Source organism: Schistocerca americana, chromosome 6 (assembly GCF_021461395.2).
Source record: "Schistocerca americana isolate TAMUIC-IGC-003095 chromosome 6, iqSchAmer2.1, whole genome shotgun sequence".
Taxonomy (NCBI): domain Eukaryota; kingdom Metazoa; phylum Arthropoda; class Insecta; order Orthoptera; family Acrididae; genus Schistocerca; species Schistocerca americana.
The window spans coordinates 582,124,109-582,151,716 of record NC_060124.1 but is presented as its reverse complement, the minus strand read 5'-3'; the positions used below and the strand labels follow the sequence as shown (position 1 = coordinate 582,151,716).

The 27,608-nt window shown below is 45.5% G+C and overlaps 1 protein-coding gene across 1 annotated transcript in view; it reads left to right on the top strand.

Moving 5' to 3' along the window:
- Positions 1-1,101: 1,101 nt before the first annotated feature.
- LOC124619889 (lipase member K-like) overlaps positions 1,102-27,608 on the top strand; it is a 210,857-nt gene continuing 184,350 nt past the window's right edge. The window contains exon 1 of the mRNA XM_047146518.1: positions 1,102-1,206. Coding sequence (XP_047002474.1) covers positions 1,150-1,206 — 57 coding nt within the window. The 5' untranslated portion in view covers positions 1,102-1,149. The remainder of the gene's footprint in view (positions 1,207-27,608) is intronic.

The following is a 27,608-nucleotide window of genomic DNA, read 5'->3' as shown; positions in this document are numbered from 1 at the left end:
TAGGAAGAAGGATCCTTTATTGTGTGATTATATGATAGCGGAACAAACACTGGTAGCAGCTACTTCTGTAAAATATCTGGGAGTATGCGTGCGGAACGATTTGAAGTGGAATGATCACATAAAATTAATTGTTGGTAATGCGGGTACCAGGTTGAGATTCATTGTGAGAGTTCTTAGAAAATGTAGTCCATCAACAAAGGAGGTGGCTTACAAAACACTCGTTCGGCCTATACCTTAGTATTGCTCATCAGTGTGGGATTCGTACCAGATCGGGTTGACGGAGGAGCTAGAGAAGATCCAAAGAAGAGCGGCGCGTTTCGTTACAGGGTTATTTGGTAACCGTAAGAGCGTTACGGAGATGTTTAGCAAACTCAAGTGGCAGACTCTGGAAGAGAGGCGCTCTGCATCGCGGTGTAGTTTGCTCGCCAGGTTTCGAGAGGGTGCGTTTCTGGATGAGGTATCGAATATATTGCTTCCCCCTACTTATACCTCCCGAGGAGATCACGAATGTAAAATTAGAGAGATTAGAGCGCTCACGGAGGCTTTCAGACAGTGGTTCTTCCCGCGAACCATACGCGACTGGAACAGGGAAGGGAGGTAATGACAGTGGCACGTAAAGTGCCCTCCGCCACACACCGTTGGGTGGCTTGCGGAGTATAAATGTAGATGTAGATGTACTAGGATGTGGAAAACCGCCTAAAAACCGCAACCAGGCTGTGCGGCACATCGGCCGTCGTCGTTAATCTGCCGGGAGGACTCGATCCGGGGCCGGCGCGCCTATCCGAGTCCAGGAAGAAGCGCTCTCGGCTACCCTGGCGGGTGCTCCTATCAGGTTCTGTCACTTCTAAATCCTATGAACCTCTGAATATGGACCAGAAGCCGGACTGCAGCAGGAATGGGTGGTTTTCCTGTAACGCACAATAAGAGGCGAAGGAGCCGCCCTCTGAATGGTAGCGGGTGCGTCGCTGACAGCTCGCGACGCCAGAATCTGGGCGCGGTAACTAGCATCGGCCCGCGCATGTGTGCCGAGCCGTTCGTGCTCTATTAAAAGGGTGTTTCGCAACTCGTTGTCTAGGTCTGCCTTGGCCTCCGTCTCAATGGGAACCGGTCGCGCTCGCTCGGTGGGTCGTCTGGCTGATACGGTGCCCGATGCACACTCTGGTTTCGCGCCCCGCGCCGCCGACGTCTCACACAGCCTGTCACCACGTGAGTACGCAGCTCTGGCGAGTCGCATGCGAGCCTGGTCGGCTCAGTTCTCCGACACCGGATACCGAACTTTAAGTCTTTATTTATTTTCCTCTGTAAGGTTTTAACAATTGTCCATGCAGTTAAGATCAAATACGGAAAATGTTGAAATCTGTACAGTTACTGAACTACAAGGATGTAGGAATCCGCTAAAAACATAGAGTTGAATGAAAGACGTCTTATATGCGAATAGTGTCGGGTGACTTCTTGTTGTAATGGTCTTCAGTAGAAAGGCTGGTTTTTTTAAAATTCTCTTCCTGTCTGAACTTTTTATCGTCCAGTTTCACGATCGTTTGTCGAGTAAAAATAGTGCATCTGAAAGACGTAATATATGAATAACACTACATCACAAACATCTACCGTCATTTCTCCCTAACACTTAAAATTATATTCGGTGTCAACAAATTTCTCCTTTTCAGAATCGCTTGTCTTGCTATGGCCAGTATACATTTCCTGTCCTCTCTACTTCGATCACCGCCTGAGTTTTTCCGCTCAAATAGCAAAACTCATCCACTGGTTGTAGTGTCTCATTTCCCAGTACAATTCCCACACCAACGCCTGATTTAATTTCAGTACACTCCATTAATGTTTCATTGATTTTCATCTCAGATCTTCTTTTCAGCACATTATCCATTCCATCTAACTCTGTTCCAAGTCTGTTTCCTCCTTTGACAGAATTACAGTGACATCAGCAAATCTCAACCGTTTCCAAATTTTTCCTTAGTTTCCTACACAGCTTGCTCACTGTAGAGATTGATTTAACGTGATTGCTTGTTTTCTAATTACTGTAGGGATGGTGTGATTAATAAGTGAGACTTTGCTGGGCAAGAAGAAAATTTGCTTGACAAGGCCATCGGTAGCGTTGATCTCAATGCGATTTACTTTCTTTTACGATGATATTGTGCACTAAGGGAAGGCAAGTATTAACTATAACTGCAGAGTAGTGTTGTCTTTTAGAGATTACTAAAGTAGTGCTGTTAGGCACATTTCGTTCAGTGAATGAACTGGAATACTTTGGTATGATAAATTTATATCCTCTGGACGGTTTATCGACAGCGGAAATTAGTCATTTGTTGGTGAAAACCTGTTGTTTCATTTTTTAACCGTTAGGAAATGGACATCTCATTTCAAACATGATCGTCTGTCGACTAAAGATAATGAATGTGAAAGACATAATACAAGAATGTAAGAGGCCGTTGTCGGCCTTCACAGGAATAATGTCGTTCTGCATGTGTGGCAGCGTCATTTGTGATAAGACGACCAACACTGACTGCTTGTAGTTTGTTGTTGTTCCTTTACAATTATTATTGGAAGATGGCTGGGTGTTTTGGCATACTGCGTTCGGGCTGGGTGACAGGGTGGAGACGGACGGATATCGGATACTACTGCTGCGAAACTTCGTCAGCGTTTTTGTTAGTAATCATAGGCTGATCCGCTGAAAGCTACGATCGTGACGTAGTGCTGTTTACCTCTTGGCCGAAGGCTTCTGAGCACTGTTTCCCGCACTGTGGTTCTATTAGTAACCGGAAACAGTTGCCGAGCTCATTGTGGATAGCTTTTCAAACCAGTCGAGATTGTTACTGCACCATGTAAGTGTATTTATCAGCGAGCTGCACGCATAGGAAATGTGGAAAAGTGCGAGTAGGGGTAGCTTTCCGAGACTTCCGTGCGAACTTAGTTATGCAGAGAGACAGTTCATACGTTCCGGCAATAGAGGTCCTCAACGACTTTTGCCCGTTAGCTATATCGATACTTTTGTGGCGGCGTTCGTAGCGACAACCAATTCGCTGTAGAAACGGCTTACGAAGTCACCGCCACACATTTAATAGCGGGCCGACCGGTCCGCTGGAACAGTGAACAGAAAGATGAAAACCCAAACACTCTGATTAAATAAAAGTCGGTACTTATCTTTATTACGAAGATACAGAAATACAGTAGTGAACTCCGTGTCTACAGAAATCTGTCTAGTTCGAGTCGGAGCGGCTAGGTCAGCGTCGGCTGACGACAAACAACAACTCTGCTGCGATGAACACACAACTGACTAGCAAGTACACAATTCGGTGGCGAGTATACAACTGAGCGGCGAATACAGAACTGTCCTAGCGCTCGCGACTCCAGCGCTTAAGAAACCAGAAGCCAGCAGTGGCGCGCGCAGACTTGCGGCGATTTCCTGTCTCGCTGGCGCCGCATATGCGGACGGCGTCCGGACTTTGATGCTGCCAACCTTTTGGCAGCGGGCTCGGGTGGCATTACTGGCTAGGATATAACAGTCGTTGCCAACGCCTATGTAAGACAACAAGTGTCTGGCACAGTTGTTAGATCGATTACTGCTGCTATATGGCAGGTTATCAACATTTAAGTGCGTTTGAACGTTGTGTTATATTCGACGCACGAGCGATGGGACACATTTCCGAGGTAGCGATGAAGTGTGGATTTTCCCGTACGACCATTTCATGACTGTACCATGAATATCAGGAATCCGGTAAAACATCAAATCTTCGACATCGCTGCTACTGGAAAAAGACCCTGCGAAAACAGGACCAATGACGACTAAAGAGAATCGTTCACCGTGAGAGCAGTGCAACCCTTCCGCAAATTGCTGCAGATTTCAGTACTGGGCCATCAACAAGTGTTAGCGTGCGAACCATTCAACGAAACATCATTGATGACTGCACCACACTAAGCTTTACGCCTCGCCTGGGCCCGTCAACACCGACATTGGACTGCTGACGACTGGAAACATGTTGCCATGTGAATCTCGTTTAAAATTGTATCGAGCGCATCGACGTGCATGGTTATGGAGACAGCCTCATGAATCCATGGACCCTTCATGTCAGTAGGGGACTGTTTAAGCTGGTGGAGGCTCTGTAGTAGTGTGGGGCGTATGCAGCTGGAGTGATATGGGACCCTTATACGTCCAGATACGACTCTGACACGTTGGCAGGTACATCCTGTCTCATCACCTGCATCCATTCATGTCCATTGTTCATTCCGAAGGACTCGGGCAATTGCAGCAGCACAATGTGACACCCCACGCGTCCAGAATTGCTACAGAGTTGCTCCAGGATCCCTCTTCTGAGTTTAAACACTTCCGCTGGCCACGAAACTCCCCAGACATGGACGTTATTGAGCATATGCCTTGCAACGTGCTGTTCAGAAGAGACCTCCACCCCCTCATACTCTTACGGATTTATGGACAGCCCTGCAGGATTCATGGTGTCAGTTGCCTCCAGCACTACTTCAGACATTAGCCGAGTCAATGGCACGTCGTGTTGCGGTACTTCTGCGTGCTCGCGGAGGGCCTACATGATATTAGGCAGGTGTACCAGTTTCTTTGGCTTTTCAGTGCATGCATAACACCGACACTGTAACCTCTTTCTCAGCTCAACATGTCACTCACTATAGAACGATGTTGATTCAGTTTTTCGGGCAAGCAAACGAAAGTTGCGGTACACAAAATGGAAGGTAGAAATCCTCGCTAGGGTCCTGGCGTTAGCTGATAGTACGTCTATTCTTTCATTTAGGAACACTGTGTGCATAGCTTGTGCAGGGTGCGCAGTGACTGGGAGTCAGAAATGAATGAACAGTGTAGCATTAGCCTTTTACGTTGTTAAACAAGTCCTTTGTAAAACAGTTTTGTTGACTAGGGATAAACTGGATCGAGGCATCACTACTTTTGAACAGAGTGACCTTGTATTTGGGAGGATGGAGGCCGCAATGTTATTCCGGCGATGCTGATTTAGCTTTCCCGTGATTTCTCTAAGTACTTCACATAGTGTGGGGTGTTTCCTATTATAAGGGCGCGGTCGATTACCTGTCCTATTCTTGACAAAGTAGACCTATATGTATGTAAAAACTGGAACTCAGGAAGTCTCTGACTTTGCTGTTCCTGCAGTAGGTAGGTTTTACTCCCCCTGCATGTAGAACCTTGCCACATCACCACCAGCGCCTCGTAGGACTGCTAGACGTGCAGTTCGTCCTGGGTGTGCTTCCTCTTGACTCTTGTTGCAGTGGCTTTCTTTACGGTAATCTCGTCCCTCCAGAAATTTGAGGAGGACGGATGTCTGTAAGAACCCCGCGATTTGCTGTGTCAAAATAAGGTACCTGTCAGTCATTTGTTTCTGAATAAAACTGCGTATAATTCTATGTGTGTGATTTTCGAGTAGCGTACGCAGCGCCTTAATTGGAGGAGGTTCACGCTTTGCTTCAGTGGGTCTTTTGCTTTATTTTAGCACTAGCTGAGTACTCATCATTGCCCAGGCGTTTATTTATTCCTGTCTTACGTAGGCGTATCTCGTCCTTACCCCCCCCCCCCCTCTCTCCTCCTCCTCCTCCTCCTCCCTCCTCCCTCTTATTGTCCATCTCTGTCTCTCAGTCTTCTCCTTTTCCTTCTCTCTCTCCATCTCCTCCCACTGTCCATTTGATCTTACCTCTCTCTGCCCATCACCTCCCCCCCCCCCCACTCTGCCAACTGCCACCTCTATCCTCTGTCCTCCTGCCCCTCTTTCTGACTACCTCTTCCTCCACATCTCACTGCACCTTTGTTGCTATCCACTTACATCTACTCCTGCCCCTTTCTCTGTCCATCCCCTCCTCTGCTCTTTCGCTCTCCATCTCCCCCTCCCTCTCTTTCTGGCCACCTCCGCACCCCCTCTCTATACATCTCCTCCTTCCCACTCTGTGTGGCTCCACCTCCTTCTTCCCCATCCTTGTACATCATCCCTATCCCAATAGGAGAATGCTGATTCTCCACTCCCACCCCCAATTTTTATTTTCAGTCAATAATATGAGCAGAAAATTTGCTTGAAATAGATGCAGTGGTTCAGGAGGAGATGTGCACATACATAAATACGTGCAGACATGTATAAATACATAAATGTTTATAATGTGTATGGATGCTAGAAAGGAGAAACTGACAATATCGATGAGAGGATGCAAACACAAAATGTACAAACAAATGGTGTAAATTTTACATCCGACTAGGTTAAATATCTACCCTCATTACTGTGTGCGTCCTCTGTTATCGACAGCAGCTTCCATTCTCACGAAACTCCGAAAGTCCTGCAAATCTTCGGGCCTCAGCACCTTCCTTAATAGAGAATACATGCCATCGCCTTCGCCCCTGCTTTCCAACCAGGGGCGGATCCAAGTGCAGCTGGCACGGTTTAAGGTGGGACAGTACTCCTGAATTTTACTTCGTGGAGTAAAACTTGAAAATACACTACAGCATTTCTGCTTTTGCATGCTACCCTTAATTTCAGTTCCAGTGTGGTCAGTGACTTTCTGGGCAGTGACAACGATGCTACGAGCAGCCTTTACATAGGACCAGAATTTATTTGCGTTTTGTGAGAGGTCTATGGTTAAGACTGCACTACCGTGATCGTTATATGCTTCAAGCGTTGTTTTCTTGATAGCCAAACGGGTTTCTTTCAACATCTCTCTGCTTTCGCGGCAACCGGGCGACTTCTGCCTATGCAGAGCACCTTGCCCAGATTCGGGAGGACGACGGTTCAAATCCGCGTCCGGCCATCCTGGTTCAGGTTTTCCGTGATTTCCCTAAAATCGCTTCAGGAAAGTGCCGTAGTGGTTCCTTTGAAAGGGGGCGGCCGACTTCCTTCCCCATCCCTCCCTAATCCGATGGGAACGATGACCTCGTTGTTTACTCCCCTCTTCAAAGCAACCAACCAATCTACTGAAGACGACATTCCCAATCGGTGACTACCCTGCCGTCGGGGACAAAAAAATCCAATCAGCGTTTCGACGCCGAGTTCGAACCTTCAGCACTCAGTTGCAGCACTTTTTTGGTCTCAAGTGATTCGGCTGTTACGCCACCAGCATAGTCGGCTGTTTCGTTAACATTATTAAACATGCCTGTGAATGTAAGTAAAGGAACGTGACTTTTGTAAAAGTAACGCTAAAACTAATTAAGTTGAAAATTCGATACAGACTTGACCCTCACACTCACAGTTGATTCGTGGTCAGAAGACCTGACAAATACAATAACGTCATTGCATATTTTATGTAGTTAAAATTCACAAAATTGTTATGTAAAATTTGCACAAACGTCAATTTTACAATTTGTAACTGCTCGACTAAGGCTGTGAACGAAAACTGAATAATATCGATTATGGAGAATAATTCCGCAGTCGCAACTTTTTGTACAATGGTGGGTGGGAGTGCCATGAACAATATTGTAAACATTATGACTGGTGGGGGCTGAGTGTGGGGTGGGGTTTTGTTTGAATGTCACTTTTTTACATTTCTCTTGAATAACTGGAAAGCTATGGCTACTGAAGGGTCGTTCTTTTTTTTCTGTAGGACCAATAGTTCGCGCATAGCGAGCGAGAGGATATGACAATCTTGTGCGTGCTTTATGAAGGCCAAATCATATTGCGGGTAGCATAGAACAACAGTGGTAGGGGCAGCTGAATTACCCTATATAGAAGAAGCATATTGGCGTAGTGTTTGTCAAAATATTTTACAAACGAAATTTGTCATCTTTGTGTCAATTTGCAAAATTTTTATGTAAATACAGCGTGAGAAAATAACCTGATGGCCGAGTGCAGGCTCCATCTAATTATTCCTTCTGAGTGACGGCCTCTTCTTAAGGGCATGAGCCGTGGGAGTCCCGCTGTGCACCAGGCAGACTACCTACAGAGTCACGAAGGAGAGCTGTGCGGTGACGCTGTTGAGAGGTACATGAATCTGAACTCAAATAGGAGCCAGGAACGGTGAACACATGGTTCCCTCTATGGCACGCGAACTGTTTTATCAAATGCTTGGAAGCTGATGTTGAGGGTGTCGTGTCATGTTATGTCATGTTAACCGGGGGCCTAGAATCGACGGAGAGGCTCCGACCCCCCGCAGCTACAGTGGTCCACAACCCCACGACGACTACCACAGTCCACTTCACCCCCCACACCGAACCCAGGGTTATTGTGCGGTTCGGCCCCCTGTGGAACCCCCAGGGAACGTCTCACATCAGAAGGGTGTAACCCCTATGTTTGCGTGGTAGAGTAATGGTGGTGTACGCGTACGTAGATTGTGCAGCAATCGCCGACATAGTGTAGCTGAGGCGCAATAAGGGGAATCAGTACCCATTCGCCGAGGCAGATGGAAAACCGCCTAAAAACCATCCACAGACTGGCCGGCTCACCGGATCTCGACACAAGTCCGCCGGGCGGATTCGTGCCGGGGAACAGGCGCTCCTTCCCCCTACCGAATGCCGCACGTTAGACCACTCGGCTAACCGGACGGGCTGTTGAGGGTGAGGTGGGGAGTGAATTTAGTCGATGAAGTGTTATTTAAGCCCTCTCCTCTCTATGGAGCTCTTATTTCTCAGCCAAGGGCCGTCGGTATCTTTGAAACGCGTCTCCGCGAGGCATAAATGCACTGAAGGAAAAAAATCGCGACACCAAGAAGGAGTGGTACGACATAAACGAAAGCTAGTAGGCGTGCTCCTACACCTGAAACATGACGTCTATTAAGATTTCATGCCAGTCGCGTAAGAGTGACGCTTGTAGCGCCATTATGAGGATACAAATCAGGTTTGCTTTAAATACGTGCTCTAACGGTCGTGACAATTAGTTACCTTCGAAATTTGACGTGGTGAGTTGACGATACTTGAGAATGTCTTTAAAGCGACAAAAACGCTATTATCAAACACCTCACTGCATTTGAACAGGGTTATGCACAGCTGGATGTTCTGCGATATTGCAGAAAGACTTGGCAGGAATATATCCACTATACGTGATTGCTGGCAGAAGTGGTTACGAGAATGTAGGCTCGCAAGAAAACCAGGCTCCGAATGGGGGGGGGGGGGGGAGGGATTGTTCTGAGGGAGGAGACCAGACAGCGAAGTCATCGGTCTCATCAGATTGGGGAAGGGCGGGGAAGGAAGTCGGCCATGCTCTTTCAAAGGAACCATCCCGGCATTTTCCTGGAGCGATTTAGGGAAATCAAGTAAAACCTAAACCGGGATGGCCGGACGCGGGATTGAACCGTCGTCCTCCCGAATGCGAGTCCAGTGTGCGCCACCTTGCTCGGTGCACCGAACGGGCATGAGGCACTACCGAGAGGGAAGATCACGGTGTTCGGCGTGCGGGTCCTGCGCGTCGGACTGCATCTACAGCAGCAATCTGAGCAGCAGTGACACAACGTGCTGGTACAAATCGGGTACTTCAAGACAGACAGCTCTGAAGAGCATTCCACTGACCCCACATCATCGCCATTTGCGACTCCAGTAGTGCTAAGCAAGGGCTCATTAGGGGGCATGGTGGAGGTCTACTGTGTTTTCCAATGAAAACTGGTTCTGCCTCGGCGCCAGTAATGGCCGTGTGTTGGTTAACGAAGGCCAGTTGAGGGCCTGTAACCAGTGTGTCTGCATGCTGGACACACTGGACCTACATCTGGAGTTACGGCCTGGAATGCGATTTCGTATGACAGCTGAAGCACTCTCGTGGTGATCCCACTCACCCCGACTACAGATTTATATGTCAGTCTGGTGATTCGACCCATTGTGCTGCCACTCATGTGCACCAACAGGATAACGCTTTTGCATACACCGCTGTTGTACCTAACATGCTCTTCACATTGTCGACATGTTTCATTGGCCTGCTCGACCACCAGATCTGTCTCCAATCGAGCGCATATGGAACATCATCTGAGAACTCCAGCGTCATCCACAAACAGCATTAACCGTCCATGTATTGACCGATCAAGTGCGACAAGCATGGAACTCCATTCCACAAACTGACATGCGGCACCTGTACAAGGCAATGCATTCACATTTTGGTGCTAGCATTGAACATTCTGGCGATAACACCGTTTATTAATGAACCCGCATTTCACATTTGCAATAACTTATCTCTCGCTTACATTACTATGCGATCATCCAGTGCTAATTGTTTAAATATGTTGTTATTTAGACAATGTATTCCAGAAGTTTGCCTTAATTATTTGTCGATGTTGCGATTTTTCCCCGTCCTGTTGAGGAAACACACTGATAGCAGCCCACTGAGTCTCTTTATTCTGCAGTTGGTCTCGATCTGCAAAAGGATCACACCAGTTTATTAACTACGTTACTACAGTCGTCACACAATACATACCGAAAATGTTTACATAGATCATTACATCAGATCGTGGTATTAGAGTTCATTTTCAACATGTTTTGTGATGTATTGAGAAGTATGCTGTTGCTTGCTCTTGCAGTAGTTTGAGACATTGCAAGGAAGGGAACGGTCCACTGGCACACAGTCAACATGGATTTGGAAAACATCGTTCTTGTCAAACACAACTAGCTATTTATACCCACGAAATGTTGAGTACTGTTGATAACTGATTACAAATTGATTCCGTATCTCTAGATTTCCAAAAGGCTTTTGAGACTGTACCGCACAAACGGCTTGTAGTGAAATGGCGCGCTTAAGGAACATCGTCTCACTTCTGTGACTGGATTCGTGATTTCCTATCAGAGAGGCCGCAGTTCGTAGTAATTGATGGAAAGTCATCGAGTAAAACAGAAATGACTTCTGATACTGTTATAGACCCTCTGCTGATCCTTATCTATGTAAACGATTTGTGTGACAATCTGAGCAGACGTGTTAGATTGTTTCCAGATGATGCTGTCGTTTATCGCCTAGTAAACTCATCATAAGAACAAAATAAATTTCAAAACGATTTAAAAGATATCTAAATGGTGCGAAAACTGGCAGTTGACCCTCAAAACGAGAAGTGTGAGATCATCCACATGAGTGCTGAAAGGAATCCGTTAAAATTCGGTTACATGATAAATCAGTTAAATCTAAAGGCCATAAATCCAACTAAATACCTAGGAATTACAATTACGAACAATTTAAATTGGAAAGAACACATAGAAAATATTGTGGGGAAGATAAACCAAAGACTGCATTTTAATGGCAGAACAGTTAGAAAAGTAACACATCAACTAAAATTTCTGCCTGCACTACGTTTGCCCGTACCCTTTTGGAGACTGCTGCGCGGCCTCAGATCCTTAACAGATAGGAATAACGGAGTACATCGAGAAAGTTGAAAGAACAGCACCACGTTTTATATTAACCCGAAATGGGGGGAGAGTGTCACTTACATGATACGGAATTTGGGACGAACACCGCTAAAACAAAGGCGTTTTTCGTTGTGGCGGAATCTTTACACGAAATTTCAATCACCAACATTCTCCTCCGAATGTGAAAATATTTTGGTGACGGCGACCTGCACGGAGAGAAACAATCATCATAATAAAAGAGTGGAAATCAGATTACCTGTTCATTTTTCCTCGCTATTCGAGATTGAAATAATAGAAGATTACTGTGAATGTGGTTCGATGAACCCACTGCCAGGCACTTATCCTCCGGAATTTATTGTCGCATCAAATGAGTCCACGCTTAGACGAAGACTACCAAACAGACCAATGTCCTAAGCGGGCTGCAATCGCAATTACCCCCACAGTTCGTATAAGCTACTCAAATAATTACTTGTGAGCACATGTTTACATTTGCTGCCAAATAAACGTTGGCCTTATTGACTACCTGTAACATGAGTCAAAAACGTGGGAGATGTGTAACTTTCTGCATGTTCAGTCTTCTTCTGAAACCACAGAGGTACTTACAAACATCCCTGCAAATCCATATAGCCTGACACCATGTGAAACCTATTAAGTGATAGTAAATCAACAAGCAAATACCCTTCAAGCACATTTATTGTAGGTAAACATTAAAAAGAAACATGCCAGTAACAGCCGATAAGGTTTAAGTGCTGATTTATTTGCTGAGTCTCCAGGTGGTATGCAAACGTGACCAATGCTCTACTGATGCTTGTAACCTCAGAAAATACACTGAGGCACCAAAGAAACTGTCATAGGCATGCGTATTCAAATACAGAGGTATATAAACAGGCAGAATACTGCGCTGCGGTCGGCAACCCCTATATAAGACAACAAGCGTCTGGTGCAGTTGTTAGATCGGTTACTGCTGCTGCAGTGGCAGGTTATCAAGATTTAAGTGAGTTATAACGTGTTGTTACAGTCGCGTAAGAGCTATGGGACACAGCATCGAAATCGGGATTTCCCGTACGACCATTTCACGACTGTACCATGAATATCAGGAATCCGGTAAAACATCAAATCTTCGACTTCGCTGCTACCGGAAAAAGATCCTGCAAGAACGGGACCAATGACGACTGAAGAGAATCGTTCAACGTGACAGAAGTGCAACCCTTCCGAATATTGCTGCAGATTTCAATACTGGACCATTAACAAGAGTCAGCGTGCGAACCATTCAATGAAACATCATCGATATTGGCTTTCCGAGCTGAAGGCAGACTCATGTATCCTTGATGACTGGGCGACACAAAGGTTTACGCCTCGCCTGGGCACGTCAACACCGACATTGTACTGCTGACGACTGGAAACATGTTGCCTCGTTGGACGAGTCTCGTCTGAAATTGTATCGAGCGGATGGACGTGTAGGGGTATGAAGACAACCTCATGAATCCATGGATCCTGGCATGTCAGCAGGGTACTGTTCAAGCTGGTGGAGGCTCTGTAATGGTGTGGTAAATGCAGTTGGAGTGATATGGGACTCCTGATACGTCTAGATAATACTCTGACATGTGACACGTACGTAAGCATCCCATGTGATCAATTGCATCCATTCATGTCCATTTTGCATTCCGACGGACTTGGGCAATTCCAGCAGGACAATGCGACATCTCACGCCTCCATAATTGCTACAGAGTGGATCCAGGAACACTTTTCTGAGCTTAAACACTTCCGCTGGCCACCAAACTCCCCAGACGTGAACATTATTGAATATATCTGGGATGCCTAGCAATGTGCTGTTCAGAAGAGATCTCCAACTCTCGTATCTTATGGATTTATGGACAGCCCTGCAGAAGTCATGGTGTCAATTCCCTACATCTACATCTACATCTAGTTGATTACTCTGCAATTCACATTTAAATGCCTGGCAGAGGGTTCATCGAACCACAATCATACTATCTCCCTACAATTCCACTCCCGAACAGCGCGCGGGAAAAACGAACACCTAATTCTTTCTGTTCGAGCTCTGATTTCTCATATTTTATTTTGATGATCATTCCTACCTATGTAGGTTGGGCTCAACAAAATATTTTCTCATTCGGAAGAGAAAGTTGGTGACTGAAATTTCGTAAATAGATCTCGCCGCGACGAAAAACGTCTTTGCTTTAATGACTTCCATCCCAACTCGCGTATCATATCTGCCACACTCTCTCCGCTATTACGTGATAATACAAAACGAGCTGCCCTTTTTTGCACCCTTTCGATGCCCTCCGTCGATCCCACCTCGTAAGGATCCCACACCGTGCAGCAATATTCTAACAGAGGACGAACGACTGTAGTGTAAGCTGTCTCTTTAGCGGACTTGTTGCATCTTCTGAGTGTCCTGCCAATGAAACGCAACCTTTGGCTCGCCTTCCCCACAATATTATCTATGTGGTCTTTCCAACTGAAGTTGTTCGTAATTTGTACACCCAGGTAATTAGTTGAATTGACAGCCTTGAGAATTGTACTATTTATCGAGTAATCGAATTCCAACGGATTTCTTTTGGAACTCATGTGGATCACCTCACACTTTTCGTTATTTAGTGTCAACTGCCACCTGCCACACCATACAGCAGTCTTTTCTAAATCGCTTTGCAACTGATACTGGTCTTCGGATGACCTTACTAGACGGTAAATTACAGCATCATCTGCGAACAGCCTAAGAGAACTGCTCATATTGTCACCCAGGTCATTTATATAGATGAGGAACAGCTGAGGTTCCAGGACGCTTCCCTGGGGAACACCTGATATCTCTTCAGTTTTACTCGATGATTTGCCGTCTATTACTTCGAACTGCGACCTTCCTGACAGGAAATCACGAATCCAGTCGCACAACTGAGACGATACCCCATAGGCCCGCAGCTTGATTAGAAGCCGCTTGTGTGGAACGGTGTCAAAAGCTTTCCGGAAATCTAGAAATACGGAATCAACTTGAAATCCCCTGTCGATAGCAGCCATAGCTTCGTGCGAATAAAGAGCTAGCTGCGTTGCACAAGAACGATGTTTTCTGAAACCATGCTGATTACGTATCAATAGATCGTTCCCTACGAGGTGATTCATAATTTTTGAATACAGTATATGCTCCAAAACCCTACTGCAAACCGACGTCTATGATATAGGTCTGTAGTTCGATGGGTTACTTCTACTAGCCTTCTTAAACACTGGTGCGACCAGCGCAATTTTCCAATCTGTAGGTACAGATCTATCGGTGAGCGAGCGGTTGTATATGATTGCTAAGTAGGGAGCTATTGTATCAGCGTAATCGGAAAGGAACCTAATCGGTATACAATCTGGACCTGAAGACTTGCCCGTATCAAGCGATTTGAGTTGCTTCGTAACCCCTAAGGTATCTACTTCTAAGAAATTCATGCTAGCAGCTGTTCGTGATTCAAATTCTGGAATATTCCATTCATCTTCCCTGGTGAAGGTATTTCGGAAAACTGCGTTCAATAACTCCGCTTTAGCGGCACAGTCGTCGGTAACAGTACCATCGGCACTGCGCAGCGAAGGTATTGACTGCGTCTTGCCGCTTGTGTACTTTACATACGACCAGAATTTCTTCGGATTTTCTACCAAATTTCGAGACAATGTTTCGTTGTGGAACCTATTGAAGGCATCTCTCATTGAATTCCGTGCCAAATTTCGCGCGTCTGTAAATTTTATCCAATCTTCGGGATTTCGCGTTCTTCTGAACTTCGCATGCTTTTTCCGTTGCCTCTGCAACAGCATTCCGACCTGTTTTGTGTACCATGGGGGATCAGTTCCATCTCTTACCAATTTATGAGGTATGAATCTCTCAATTGCTGTTGCTACTATATCTTTGAATTTGAGCCACATCTCGTCTACATTTGCATAGTCAGTTCGGAAGGAATGGAGATTGTCTCTTAGGAAGGCTTCTAAAGCACTCCGTCTTCAGGCCACAAGTGGCCCATCGGGTCCATCCGACCGCCGTGTCATCCTCAGTTGAGGATGGGGATAGGAGGGGCGCGTGGTCAGCACACCGCTCTCCTGGTCGTTATAATGGTTTTCTTTGACCAGAGCCGCTACTATTCGGTCGAGTAGCTCCTCAATTGGCATCACGAGACTGAGTGCACCCCGAAAAATGGCAACAGCGCATGGCGGCTGGATGGTCACCCATCCAAGTGCCGGCCACGCCCGACAGCGCTTAACTTCGGTGATCTCACGGGATCCGGTGTATCCACTGCAGCAAGTCCGTTGCCAGGAAGGCTTCTAGTGACACTTTATCCGCTTTTTTAAATAAAATTATTTTGCGTTTGTTTCTGGTGGATTTGGAAGAAACGGTATTGAGCCTAGCTACAACGACCTCGTGATCACTAATCCCTGTATCAGTCATGATGCTCTCTATTGGCTCTGGATTGTTTGTGGCTAAGAGGTCAAGTGTGCTTTAGCAACCATTTACAATTCGCGTGGGTTCGTGGACTAACTGCTCGAAATAATTTTCGGAGAAAGCATTTAGGACAATCTCGGAAGATGTTTTCTGCCTACCACCGATTATGAACAAGTATTTTTGCCAACATATCGAGGGATGGTTGAAGGCCCCAGCAACTATAACCGTATGAGTGGGGTATTTATTTGTTACTAGACTCAAATTTTCTCTGAACTGTTCAGCAACTATATCATCGGAATCTGGGGGTCAGTAGGAGGATCCAATTATTAACTTAGTTCGGCTGTTAAGTATAACCTCCACCCATACCAATTCGCACGTAGTATCTACTTCGACTTCACTACAAGATAAACCACTACTGACAGACACAAACATTAAACCACCAATTCTGCCTAATCTACAGCACTACTTCAGACATTAATCGAGTCCATGCCACGTCGTGTTGCCATATTCGGCTCTTCAGTGTATATGCCATCAGGGGCCCAGCATTCGTTTACTGAGTACGGACGTGGCAACCTCAGGGTTCCTGAGCTGGAGACTGGTAAGAACCGGCAGTCTTCTGTCACCGTGCTGTAGCAACCCATCTGTGTCGCGGTGGATGAACGTTGTGTGTCATGGGGAACAGAGATCATGGCTTGACTAGCTGGATCGCGAGGTAGGTAAAAACCTCTATAAAAAACCATCACTCTCAAGGTGTGCTGTGCGCTGATGAAATGCATGCTGTTGTGGGACAGTCGTTAGTGGGCAATGTCTAGGAGACCTGCCGCACCTCAGGCTTACCTATGCACATGAGGCTCTCTCTAGGTGGACTTTTATTTCGTAGCTGCTAGTGAGACCGAGACGGAGCTCTCGAAATTTTCTGAAATATTTTGTTCTTCCTCCCAACCGAATGGGTCGACGATTGGTGAGTACTAACACTCAATCCAACAAGAGGGCTCTTGTAGACAATCCTCCTGACTCAGAGATTATGCAGATTTCCTCAGTACGCAGCATTAGAATGCATGCTACTGGTCAGAATCTGTTTTTGATTGTGAAGACGGAAGAGGAGAGCTTTGGGACGGTTTTTCCTTTTCATGTTCAAAAAGGTTTATAGGACATCACAGGTATATTGAAATCAGTCAAGTGTTTGCATTATGGAACTCGGCTGGTTGAAACTGTTAGTTCCCAACAAGCAAGCAGCCTCAGGAAAGCTAAAGGTCTTGGGGAATATGTCATAGAATGGAGCTCCGCAACACATGAATTGCAGAAAAGTCATTGTGTCATGTAGAGATCTGGTCGATGTTTCCAAAGAAGTAGCGAGCTCAAGAAGGAATCGTTGATGCGCAAAATATATTAAAGGCGTCGATGGGGATGACGCAAAATCTGACCCTTTCGTCCTTACCTTCAATAGTGTGAAACTTCCTGAGCATATCAAGGCAGATGTCTTTCGCCTAAGCGTATGGGCCTATGTCCACAACCCAACGTGCTGTTACAAATGCCAGTGATTTTGGCAGACCACCTTGGGATGTAAGGGTGAAGCCACTTGTGGCAAATTTTGTAAGGCCACCAATGACGGAAATGATTGCTCCTCTCCTCTGAAGTGTGTAAATTGCTCTGAGGATAACCCTTTCATAGTAGGGAGTGCAGTGTCTTCCTTCAAGAAAGGAAGATACAGGAGATTAAATCATCGAAACACATCCTGCATGGTGATGCCAAGAAGATCTGTAAGACCGTGCAGCCTCCAACATTCACTACATCTTTTGATTCGGCCATCAGAAATTTTATTTCGACAGCCAACACTTCTATACAAAAGTAGGTTGCTAGTCTGTCAGTGCAGTTCTCAAGATATAGTTATTTCAGAGCACACACCCCTCCCGAGAAGATCAGATAAAGCCACTGCTGCGGAGCTCTCACCATCTCCAAAGGCATAGCATGGTAAAAAATCCGACATCGCCTCTACTGCTACTGCAGTAGCTCCTACAAAGCCCTCCCAGAACAAAAAAGCAAATGGGAAGGTTCCGCTGTAGGCGAAACAGGCGGTAGACCGTCAGGTCATGTCGATTTCATTCGACTTGTTGGCTCTGGTGCTTCTGCTTCAGAGTCAATGGACTACAAAGTCTGCCTGGGACAACCATCTTGCCCCAAGGCTGAAACTTCACTGTTGTTGGCTCACCATCCCTGCGGAAAGACTGCTTGAAAGTGGAACCCCTTGATAAATGGCTCCCATACTACAGTGGAACATGAATGGATTCAGGACCGATGTCAAGGAAGTGCATTTCCTGGCACAGGAATAACCCTTGTACTTGTGTTTACAGAAAACACGTTTTAAAGACACTAACGCGCCTGTGCAATGGGCTGTACCCTCCTCTGAAAGGAGGACCAGACTGGGGAAAGAGCTGATGGAGGTTTTCCTGTGCTTGTCAGTAATGCACACGACTGCTCTACTCTCTCCTTGGTTACTGTCTTGCAAGCAGCTGCTAGTGCTCTTCACGTGGTTCAGAAGATCACTATCTTCTCCCTGTATTTACCTCCACAGAAAACGATAGACTCTGAGGGCCTCATAGGCCTTGTTGCACAACTCCCCAACCCATTCTTCCTCCGAGCACGGAGTCCCGGGTTCGATTCTCGGCGGGATCAGGGATTTTCAACTGCCTCGTGATGACTGGATGTTTGTGGTCTCCTCATAATTTCATCATCATGCCTGAAAGTGTCGAGATTGGGCTGGGCAAAGGTTGGGAATTTGTAGCGGCACTGATAACAGCGCAGTTGAACACCCCACAAACTAAATCATCATCATCATTCCTCTTCCTGGGTATTTTTAATGCTTCTAATGTATTATGGTGGTCGAACTACGCTTGCCCAAGGGGTCGAGTCTTGGAGAAACTCACGGTGTCTCAGCAGCTTTTGATCCTCAACACAGGCAGTCACACTCATTTCTCGGCTGCTCAACATAGTGGTAACCAACTGACAACTTCCCACTGTGGATCCACTTACTCGATGGAGGAATGCTTGAACAGAAACCAACGAAATGGGTGGTCAGCATGGCTAAGTGGGCTCTGTTCAGCGAACTGGCTGTGTTGGAAAACTGCGACAGTGTCCAGGAAAGGGTTGATCACATAACATGAGTGATCCACAATGCTGCTGACTTATCCATCCCAAAGGCTTCAGGACATCTTAGGAGGCAACCTGAACCTTGATTGGCTGAGGAGTGACGGTCAGCAATCAACGATTAAAGTGTGGCGCTCTTTCGATGGTTTAAATGCACCCCCCCCCCCCTCCCAACAGCAGACAACCTCACAACCTTTCCAGTCACAAGAGCCAAGGCTCGACGCGTAATGAAGGAGAGCAAGGAAAGGTTATGCAGACATTCCTGGACTCTATCAACCGTTCCACTTGTTGTACAAAAGTATGGGAAACAATCTGGAGGATTTCTGGCAAACACAGTATTTTGCCAATGGCAGGAGTGCCGAAACAGGGCTATCCCCAAACAATGTCCAGAGACGATGGCACAGACGATGGCAGAGCATTTTGCAGCGACTACTGCCAGTGGCAGAGACGATCCGTCGTTTTGCCGCTACTGTGCGACTGCAGAGAAGGCCAATTTGGCTTGAGATCTATTAACTGTGAGTCTTAAAACAACACTTTCTCCGAAGGGTACTGTCGGAGAGTCGTGATACTGCACCCCGTCACGCCAAATCCGGTACTGCATGCATCGACATTTGCCAGCAGCATCAAAGAAAATGTTTTGGCTTGATATGGCAAACAGGCCATTTTCGCCACTCATGGAGAGAGGCTATTGTGAGCCCTCTCTTCACATCAGGTAAGGACCGCACATGTGTCAGTACTTACTGGAATGTCACCTTAACGTGCTGTGGAAGAATGACCGTGGAGCGAACGGTCAACCGCCATCTGGTCTGATTGTTGGAGACTGGGCAACTCCTTAGTCGCTCTCAGCGTGGATCCCGGAGATTTCGGTTCACTGTTGACAACCTGACCCACTAGAGTGCGCTAGTCAGCAGGCTTTCGTACGCAAACACACTGTCTCGGAATATTCTTTGATATCAACTAAGACATACGACACTACTTGGAGACAAAGTAGTCTGGTGTAATTCCATCAATGGGGCTTTCGTAGCCACTTCCCCATCTCTATATGGTCTTTCCTGTCTCTTTGGATTCATTTTGAGCAGTAGGATGGTGTCTTAACAGGGTGACTGGCTCACCCATGGTTTATTTGTAAGTGGTCAACGTGCCATATATTCCTGTGGCGGTATTTTAGCTCCTCTGTCGCTTTTCTCCTTTTGTTATTCTAGTTGTAGCACTTTTTACTGTTTCTCCTTTGTTTCATGGCGTGTGACATGGAATGGTTGTCTGGGTTAAAAGGGAATGAGGTAGGAGTGATTGAATGAGTGGGTAGCGTGCCAACATTTTTCTCTTTTAGCGATTTTTTTTTTTCTTTTAACATTTGTTAGGGCGCTGATAAACTCGCCGCAGAGCGCCCGTACGCCCCAAAAACAACGACGACAACTATAAGCGAATAGAAATGAACCCTGACGAATTGTTTTCGAGTGCGTATTCGTTCGTCGTCGATTCCATTTCCACCGGTGTAAAGTGGCCTTTATCTGTCACACTTGTCCCAGTCATGGGAAATGTCCTTGCGTTGATCTGCACAAAGCGTAAAAGCTAGATAATTGCAGATACAGAATGCTAATTTTTTCAGTACCTGTAGCTGGCGTGTGCAGATTAAAAGCTGCTTTTGGGTAGCGTTCCGTCTGCTGGATCATCATTCCACGCGGATTAGTGCTTAACGAAAAAGCGCAGCGAGACCCCTGGAATCTTTTCGCGGTCGGTGATCTCCGGCGAGTAAATGCATCACAGTCCGAGGATCCATCAAAATGACGATATCACGTTGTCAGGATTACCGTCGACTGCACAAGAAACAAAAGAAACAAAGAAAGGAACGTATTTAGCTGATGTAGTGAAACGTAACTGTAGTAAGTCTTTCGAAATATTAAACCATGTCTTCCCAAATGCGATGAGAGACAGAAGTGTTGCCGGCGTGTTTGTAACATTAAGAAGATTTATTTTTTTTAGCATTGATCTATATTTGTAAACACCTGTGGTACTAAGTGCGACACACTTCCTCGGCCATAAGTAGCTGACAGGTGAAGTACTCGTGTGTTTCGGAGCTGCGCCGTCGTTGTCAGTGAGGGCTCCATTCAGACCATGAGCACAGTTCCTGTTGCCTTTGATGCCTGACACACCAGCTGTTACATTCATTTAAAGTAAGTGGACAGTAAGAAGAATACCACAGTCTGAGATTTTAATCTCCCCTTCTAGTTTTTTGTGCTTCTGAATTAATATCCTAGGGAAGCGTGTCTTAGCCTGTAGCAGCCTCCAAAACATAATTCCAAATATAATTCCAATCATTCTTTGAAGAACAGAACTCCCTTGAATGAAACAACTTCCAAAGTCTGATCCTTTACAAATGGGTTAATGTGTTAAATATTTGACTTTATACATGTAAGCGAAAAAAATGTTTAGAAAACCTTTAAAATGGAGTTTAAGGACTGTTGAAAGCTGCTAAGTGACCACATTATGATACCCGGAATGAATATAGCCTGGGTAATTTGCCTCCGTGTTGCCATAGTCGTTCCGACTGCGCCGCAGCGGTTTCTCTCGACAGCCGATATCCTTCATACAATCTCGATCACTCCTCATGCGATTTCAGTATACACTAGCGTCCAAAGTAAAGCAGCAAACCGTTATTTCCGGATCCTGTGTCTAATTCACGATATAATCATGCAAACTGTCAACAGATGCCCGTATGATGCTGTTCTGAACGGAACGTCAACAATGATGTCAGGGCACCTATCAAACGCAGTAATGTTTGCCGGATAGCTCCACATCCTCAATCGCTGTGCACTCAGGGATATGGCACAGAGAAGACCCCTACCAGACTCTCCACAGTGGAGGGCCACAGGAAGAATGGAAGCAGCACAGTCGCAACCTAATGTGCCCGATGGCTTAATGTGAATCGATCTGTTGTTTCTAGAATGTGGCGGCAGTTTATAGAGATCGAAACTCTGTCCCAAAAACCAGGACAGATCTGACCACGTCTGAAATCAGAAAGAGAGGACAGTTATTATGGTGTAAGGGCAATACGGCAGCTGGCATCTGACGTAGGAGTGTTGTATCTACGCAAACGGTGTACAGAAGTAAGGTTTCCGCAGAGTGGCCATTGTCGCCGGCCACCTGGTGCATGTGTACCTCTGACGCGTCTTCACACAAGGGAAGGTCTAGAGAGGAGTTATCGAGATGCCACCTGTACGGTTGAACAGTCGGGCAATGTTCTTTCCACAGATCAGTCCCGATTCGGTCTGGAGAGTGATTCTCAACAGATTCACATCTGTAAGGAACGTGGAACACGATTTCGGGACCCAATCACTGTGGAAAGAGACCGATGTCGAGCAGGATCCCTACCGGTGTGGGCAGGGATTATGTTGACCACTCGAACAGCTCTTCAGGAAATTGTGTGGGTGAGTGGTAAAGTTTTAATTGCTGTCAGGTACCGTGACGAGATCTTGGGACCTCATGTGCTGTTGTTGCGAGGTGCTACGGGCCTTGACTTCGTATTGTTGGACGATCATGATCGACCTCGTCGAAATGGAAGCTACTGCACGCACGGCGTGGGCTGCTCGCTTTCCCATAATGAAACCTGTACATAATGTCTGGGATGCACTAGGGAGATGGGTTGGATTACGTCAACGTCCACCAACTACCCTCCGAGACTTGCGAGCAGCTCTGCAGGGAGAATGGGCATTATTGCCTCAACATCAGCCTGATGACACCTTCCAGGCCTGTACTGCTGCCACAGGTGGTCATACACCATACTGAGCACATTAAGCAGTTGTCAGAAGGGGTGTGCAAATCTGTTAATTTAGAAAAAAACAAAGAACATTTTTGTCTACCGTTATCCATGTTGCTGCTATTTACGTTCTATATTATTTATATTGTGCCGAGCGGGATTAGCCGAGCGGTCTGGGGTGCTGCAGTCCTGGACTGTGCGTCTGATCCCGGCGGAGGTTCGAGTCCTCCGTCGGGCATGTGTGAGTGTGTGTGTTTGTCCTTAGGATAATTTAGGTTAAGAAGTGTGTAAGCTTAGGGACTGATGACCTTAGCAGTTAAGTCCCATAAGATTTGGCACAGGTTTGAAAATTTTTTATTTATATTGTTTCTATTTCACTATTACCTGTATATACTGTTTTATGGCAAAATTAACGCTACCTCTCAAAATTTCCGTTTGTTGCTTTAATTGTGGATGCCAGTGTATCTGTAGCCCTGAAGAAAGACCTTCGTGGCCATCGATTTGCTTCGGACGACGATGTACCCGCCCAAGTGCAATGTCGGTTCCGTAGGCAAGCTCGAACGTGTTTCCATGAAGGCACTGACTTCTTGTCTCATATGAGATGATGTATTAATAGTTAGTGAGAAATAATAAACGGTTAACTTACTTTTTCCATCTGTCTCGTTTTAATGACGGCACTTTATACAAACAACACAAGAAGACTTTAACGCCAGAAACAACTTCAGAACACAAAAAGGAACAAGAATGAAATGGATCTGAAAATTACTTTCAAAAATTACATATTTGAGGGGAAAATTAGTTGTTGTTAGTTCTTGCAAACCAAGTGCAATCAGTTAATTATAAATGGTTTTCCATACCAAAGATCTAGGTTTAAGAAAGAGACACCTATTAAAATTTTGCTCTGTCAGTTTATGCTTGAATTCGATATTCAGCTGAAAGTGATGATAGTCAAGATGAGTTTCGATTCACGAATGATTTTGTGGGCAACTGATTGAAATTACAAATTGATGTAACCATTCACATTTATTGCGGGGTTTATACTTCCAATTATGTCAGTTAATAAGGCATGGGTGTATTATATCCACAGTTTCTGCCTGACTTTGTCGTCTTCAATAGAACGGCTGGAAGCGGGTATGCAACCACTACATGTACATGTCTTTAGATATCATTTTAGGTTGGCAACATCTCTTCCATGCTGTCTTCTGATCAGTGGGTGATGTTATGTTCATGAGATAAACCTTTTTGAAACTGGCCGTTTTTCTTTACATTAATGATGTAAGATCCAAATATGGAGTAAATGTACGAACAGCTTGCCGCATGACTCTCAACCTTGGATAAAGCTACCGAGAAGAAGAGTAGAACGCAAATGGGCACTTCTGCAGTTGTGGTCTTTGCCAGGTGTATAAATGTGTCGCGGACTGAGGTGAAAGCGTTTAGCTTCACATGCACCGAGGCGCACTGGCCAGACTAAAGGCACCGTGCGGGCGGCCATGAGCTTCGACGCGCCACGCGACCAGTTTTTATGAAGATGGTACCTGTTCCTTCGGACATGCCTCGGTGAGATTGTCTGCCACCAGTAATGAGTGTAATGGGCAGGGGCACTACAAGTGTAGTGTGTGGACAGTAAGTTGGGAATGTGGGTCTCACGGGGAGCGTGCAAGGGATAAATCCCTGCAGTCGCGCTATCCTCTGTGTCCTCGGTGGCTCAGATGCAGCCGCCACGGTAGTTCAGCGTGTTCGGTCAGAGAGCTGGGTGGCCTCTGTAATAAGAAAAACTGAGTGGAAGGATCAACAAACGAACTTGACCGGATGTCATGTGACGTCCGCAACGACCAAACACAACGATTAAAAAAAAAAAAAATGGGTAGATCGTCTGTCATGTAAGCAGGAGATCCCGGGTTCGAGTCCCGGTCGGGGCACACATTTTCAACTGTCCCCGTTGATGTATATCAACGCCTGCCGACAGCTTTGGGTCTTGACTTAATTATCATTTCGACCCGTTTTTTGATTTCTGTCCTGTGTGATCGGCAGAGGCAAGTTCTCGCGCAACTGTGATCCATACCACAGGTGAAAGACGGCTGCAGTTTCGCAAGGAGGACCAACGTTGGCGTACGGACCTAGCGATGCTGACAGTGGCGGGTCAGTAATCAAACGCGCTTTTCTAAAAGTTTTTTATTCATTTGGCATCAGCATTTTGGGTGAATGGCGTAAAACCTAAGATTCCATTTTCTGAACGATTACAGATCTCGGCAGATGACAATACTCGGGCAAGAACGTAATTCTGTTGTCCACTGATTAGTTTAGCTTAGTCTGAGAAGTCAGTTTCGTGTTCCGTGGATAATTTGCGCCACTAATTGTAATGACGTGGTACGAGTCATTTTACATTCACATTACAAATTCACATCATTCAGTTTACACATTCGTAAATAATCGTCTTTATTTTATTTTATTTTACCGTTGATGTAGTCAGGTAATAATTTGCACCCATCACCTTTCATGCACTACAAAATTCGAAATTTTACTACAGAATAGACAAAAGTTGTCCAAGGAGAAAGTTTTTCAGTTTGTTTTCAAATTTTACTTTGCTGTCTGTCAATAATATTATGTCATTTGGTAACTAATAAAAAATTTCAGTGGCAGTATTTTGCACCCCTTTTGCGAAAAAGACCATCTTAACGTAAAGTTATGAATGTCATTTTTGCTTCTCGTCTTCTAATAGTGCACAACATTTTTTTTCCTATTGAACTGGAGTAGATTATTTACAACAAACTGCACACAAAATAAATAGTCAAATGTCCAAATGCTGAGGGAGTGGTCTAGAAAATGATGGTAGCTGTGCGCCACATGTTACTTTAGCAGCATATTTCGAGCAATCAACATTCACTTTCTTGAAGCTGCGTTACCCAAGAATATTATTCCATGTGACGTTTTTGAACGAAAGCACGCAAAATATATCAGCTCATTGATTTGTCTCTCTCCGAGATTTGCAATGATGCGAAGTGCACGTGCGCTGAATCATCTTGTCTTAGGAGTTCGAAAAATTGTTTTTTCCATTTTAAATTGCAATTATTGTGAGTACCTTAAAATTTTTACATTTCCACCTACTTATTATTTGCTCATAATTATCATTTGTTTGGTGCCACTAGATGTGCAGAGCTGAATATGCAGTAGCTTCTCGAGATTGAGAGCGACGCAATTCGCAAAAACCACTCAATAATAAATCTCCTGTTGCCTTTTGCCTCGGGTTCTTCAGCCGACAAGCGGTCAGGAAAGCCTTAACTATTTTGCACTCAATAATACTTTTAAGAAAATTATTTACCGTTTATTCTATGCTGTATGCTGAATTGGTTGGGTTTATCACACTACCAGTGTGATCACACTACAACCGCAAAAAGAAGTAATTGTGCTCATTGTATCTTAGATCGCTTACATGTATGGGAAAGAATAGTGTACGAAAGGTTGAGCCTTGTCAACCGCACAAGTGATTTACCCCCAGTCAGGAGAATCTCTCGTGCTGACATTAGTTTAATTACAGCTTTAAGCATTCTCTTAGGTATGATATCATCATTTGCTCTGCTGTGCCATGAATTCTATAAAACCTCAATGTATCCAAAAGAAAATGATACGTACAGACAAGCCTTGAGTCTATTAATTTTTGCATGAAGAGAGATACTGAAGTAAGAGTGTTCTTTCGGTTGGAAAGGTATGTCCTTTTTAATCTGAAAGACACGAGAAGAGCGACATACTGCTTGATAAATTTGACTTTGAAACGTTTAGCAAAAGTACCTCAGAAATGTGTTAAATTCAAAAGCAATCCTGCTCCACTGTCTTAGTGTAAACACCATCAACACAAACTCGCAAAACAGGCTCTTTTGTACTAAACACATAAGACAAAGACGGATTTAAATAGTCTTTTCACACTTGTTCGACGTTTTTGTGATACATTTCGATGTCGTTTGAAGAAACTTATACCGTACCACTAAAAGAAATTACTTGCGTCAGTACCAATACCTCGCTACACGCCAGAGTTGGTAACACTGAGAGGACAACAGAGTCACGCCCCCCTCTGCCTGGCCTCATTGGCCGAAACACGTTTCGATATCTCGAACGGTTTGGAAAATGAAAGGGGCGTTACGTGATACACGTCTCCCTCTGTCCAGTCTGACTTACAGGTGGCCGGACTTAGCGGCGTTGAATGCCGAATCTACCCAAGAGGAAATAATACCGTCAGCTGAAGAGGAGTTTTGTCGATCACTGGCACCGATCTATACAAGGCAGACCAACATTGAGCAAGTGCTACGCTGCCCTCACCAATTCTGTCGCTCCGTAGGAAAACATGTAAGGGGCAGTGAAATAGAAAAGGGACAGATGGAAAAAAACAGTACGTAAACTGATGTAACTCTTCAGGCTATCCCGGCGAGATCTTGACATGAGGAGTTATCGGGTCTACTGCCGGATGTTTCTGTCGCTCTGGCACAATATTTCGGCCATGTAACTCGTTGCCTTCTTCAGGTGCTACCTGAAGTCTCACCTCATACACGTCTCGCCCAGTCCAGTATGACTTACAGGTGGCACCTGAAGAAGGCAACGAGTTACGTGGCCGAAATATTGCGCCAGAGCGACACAAACATCCAGCAGTAGACCCGATTACTCCACATGTCAGTACGTAAACTGTTAATCACTTCAAAAGCAATCGCCGCAGCTGTTCATCCACTTATTCCACTGAGAGCCAAGACGGTCAGTGGCTTCGCGGATAAATGTCTGCAGTTATCTAGGGAACCGTGACCGTACCCAGGCGCGCATCTCTTCGTCCGAAGCAAATCGACAGCCACGAACACCCTTCTTGAGGGCTGGCCCTCCTGTTGCCAAAGCTATTTCGAGTATTCTGCATAAGTTTCGCTGGGAAGCCCTTGCACATAGTTAGTACAGTCACCACCTCTCCCTACGTGATTTCCATGTTTTTCAAAACCTCAAGATAGACGTACGTGTCCGTCGATTTACTTTGGACGGAGAGA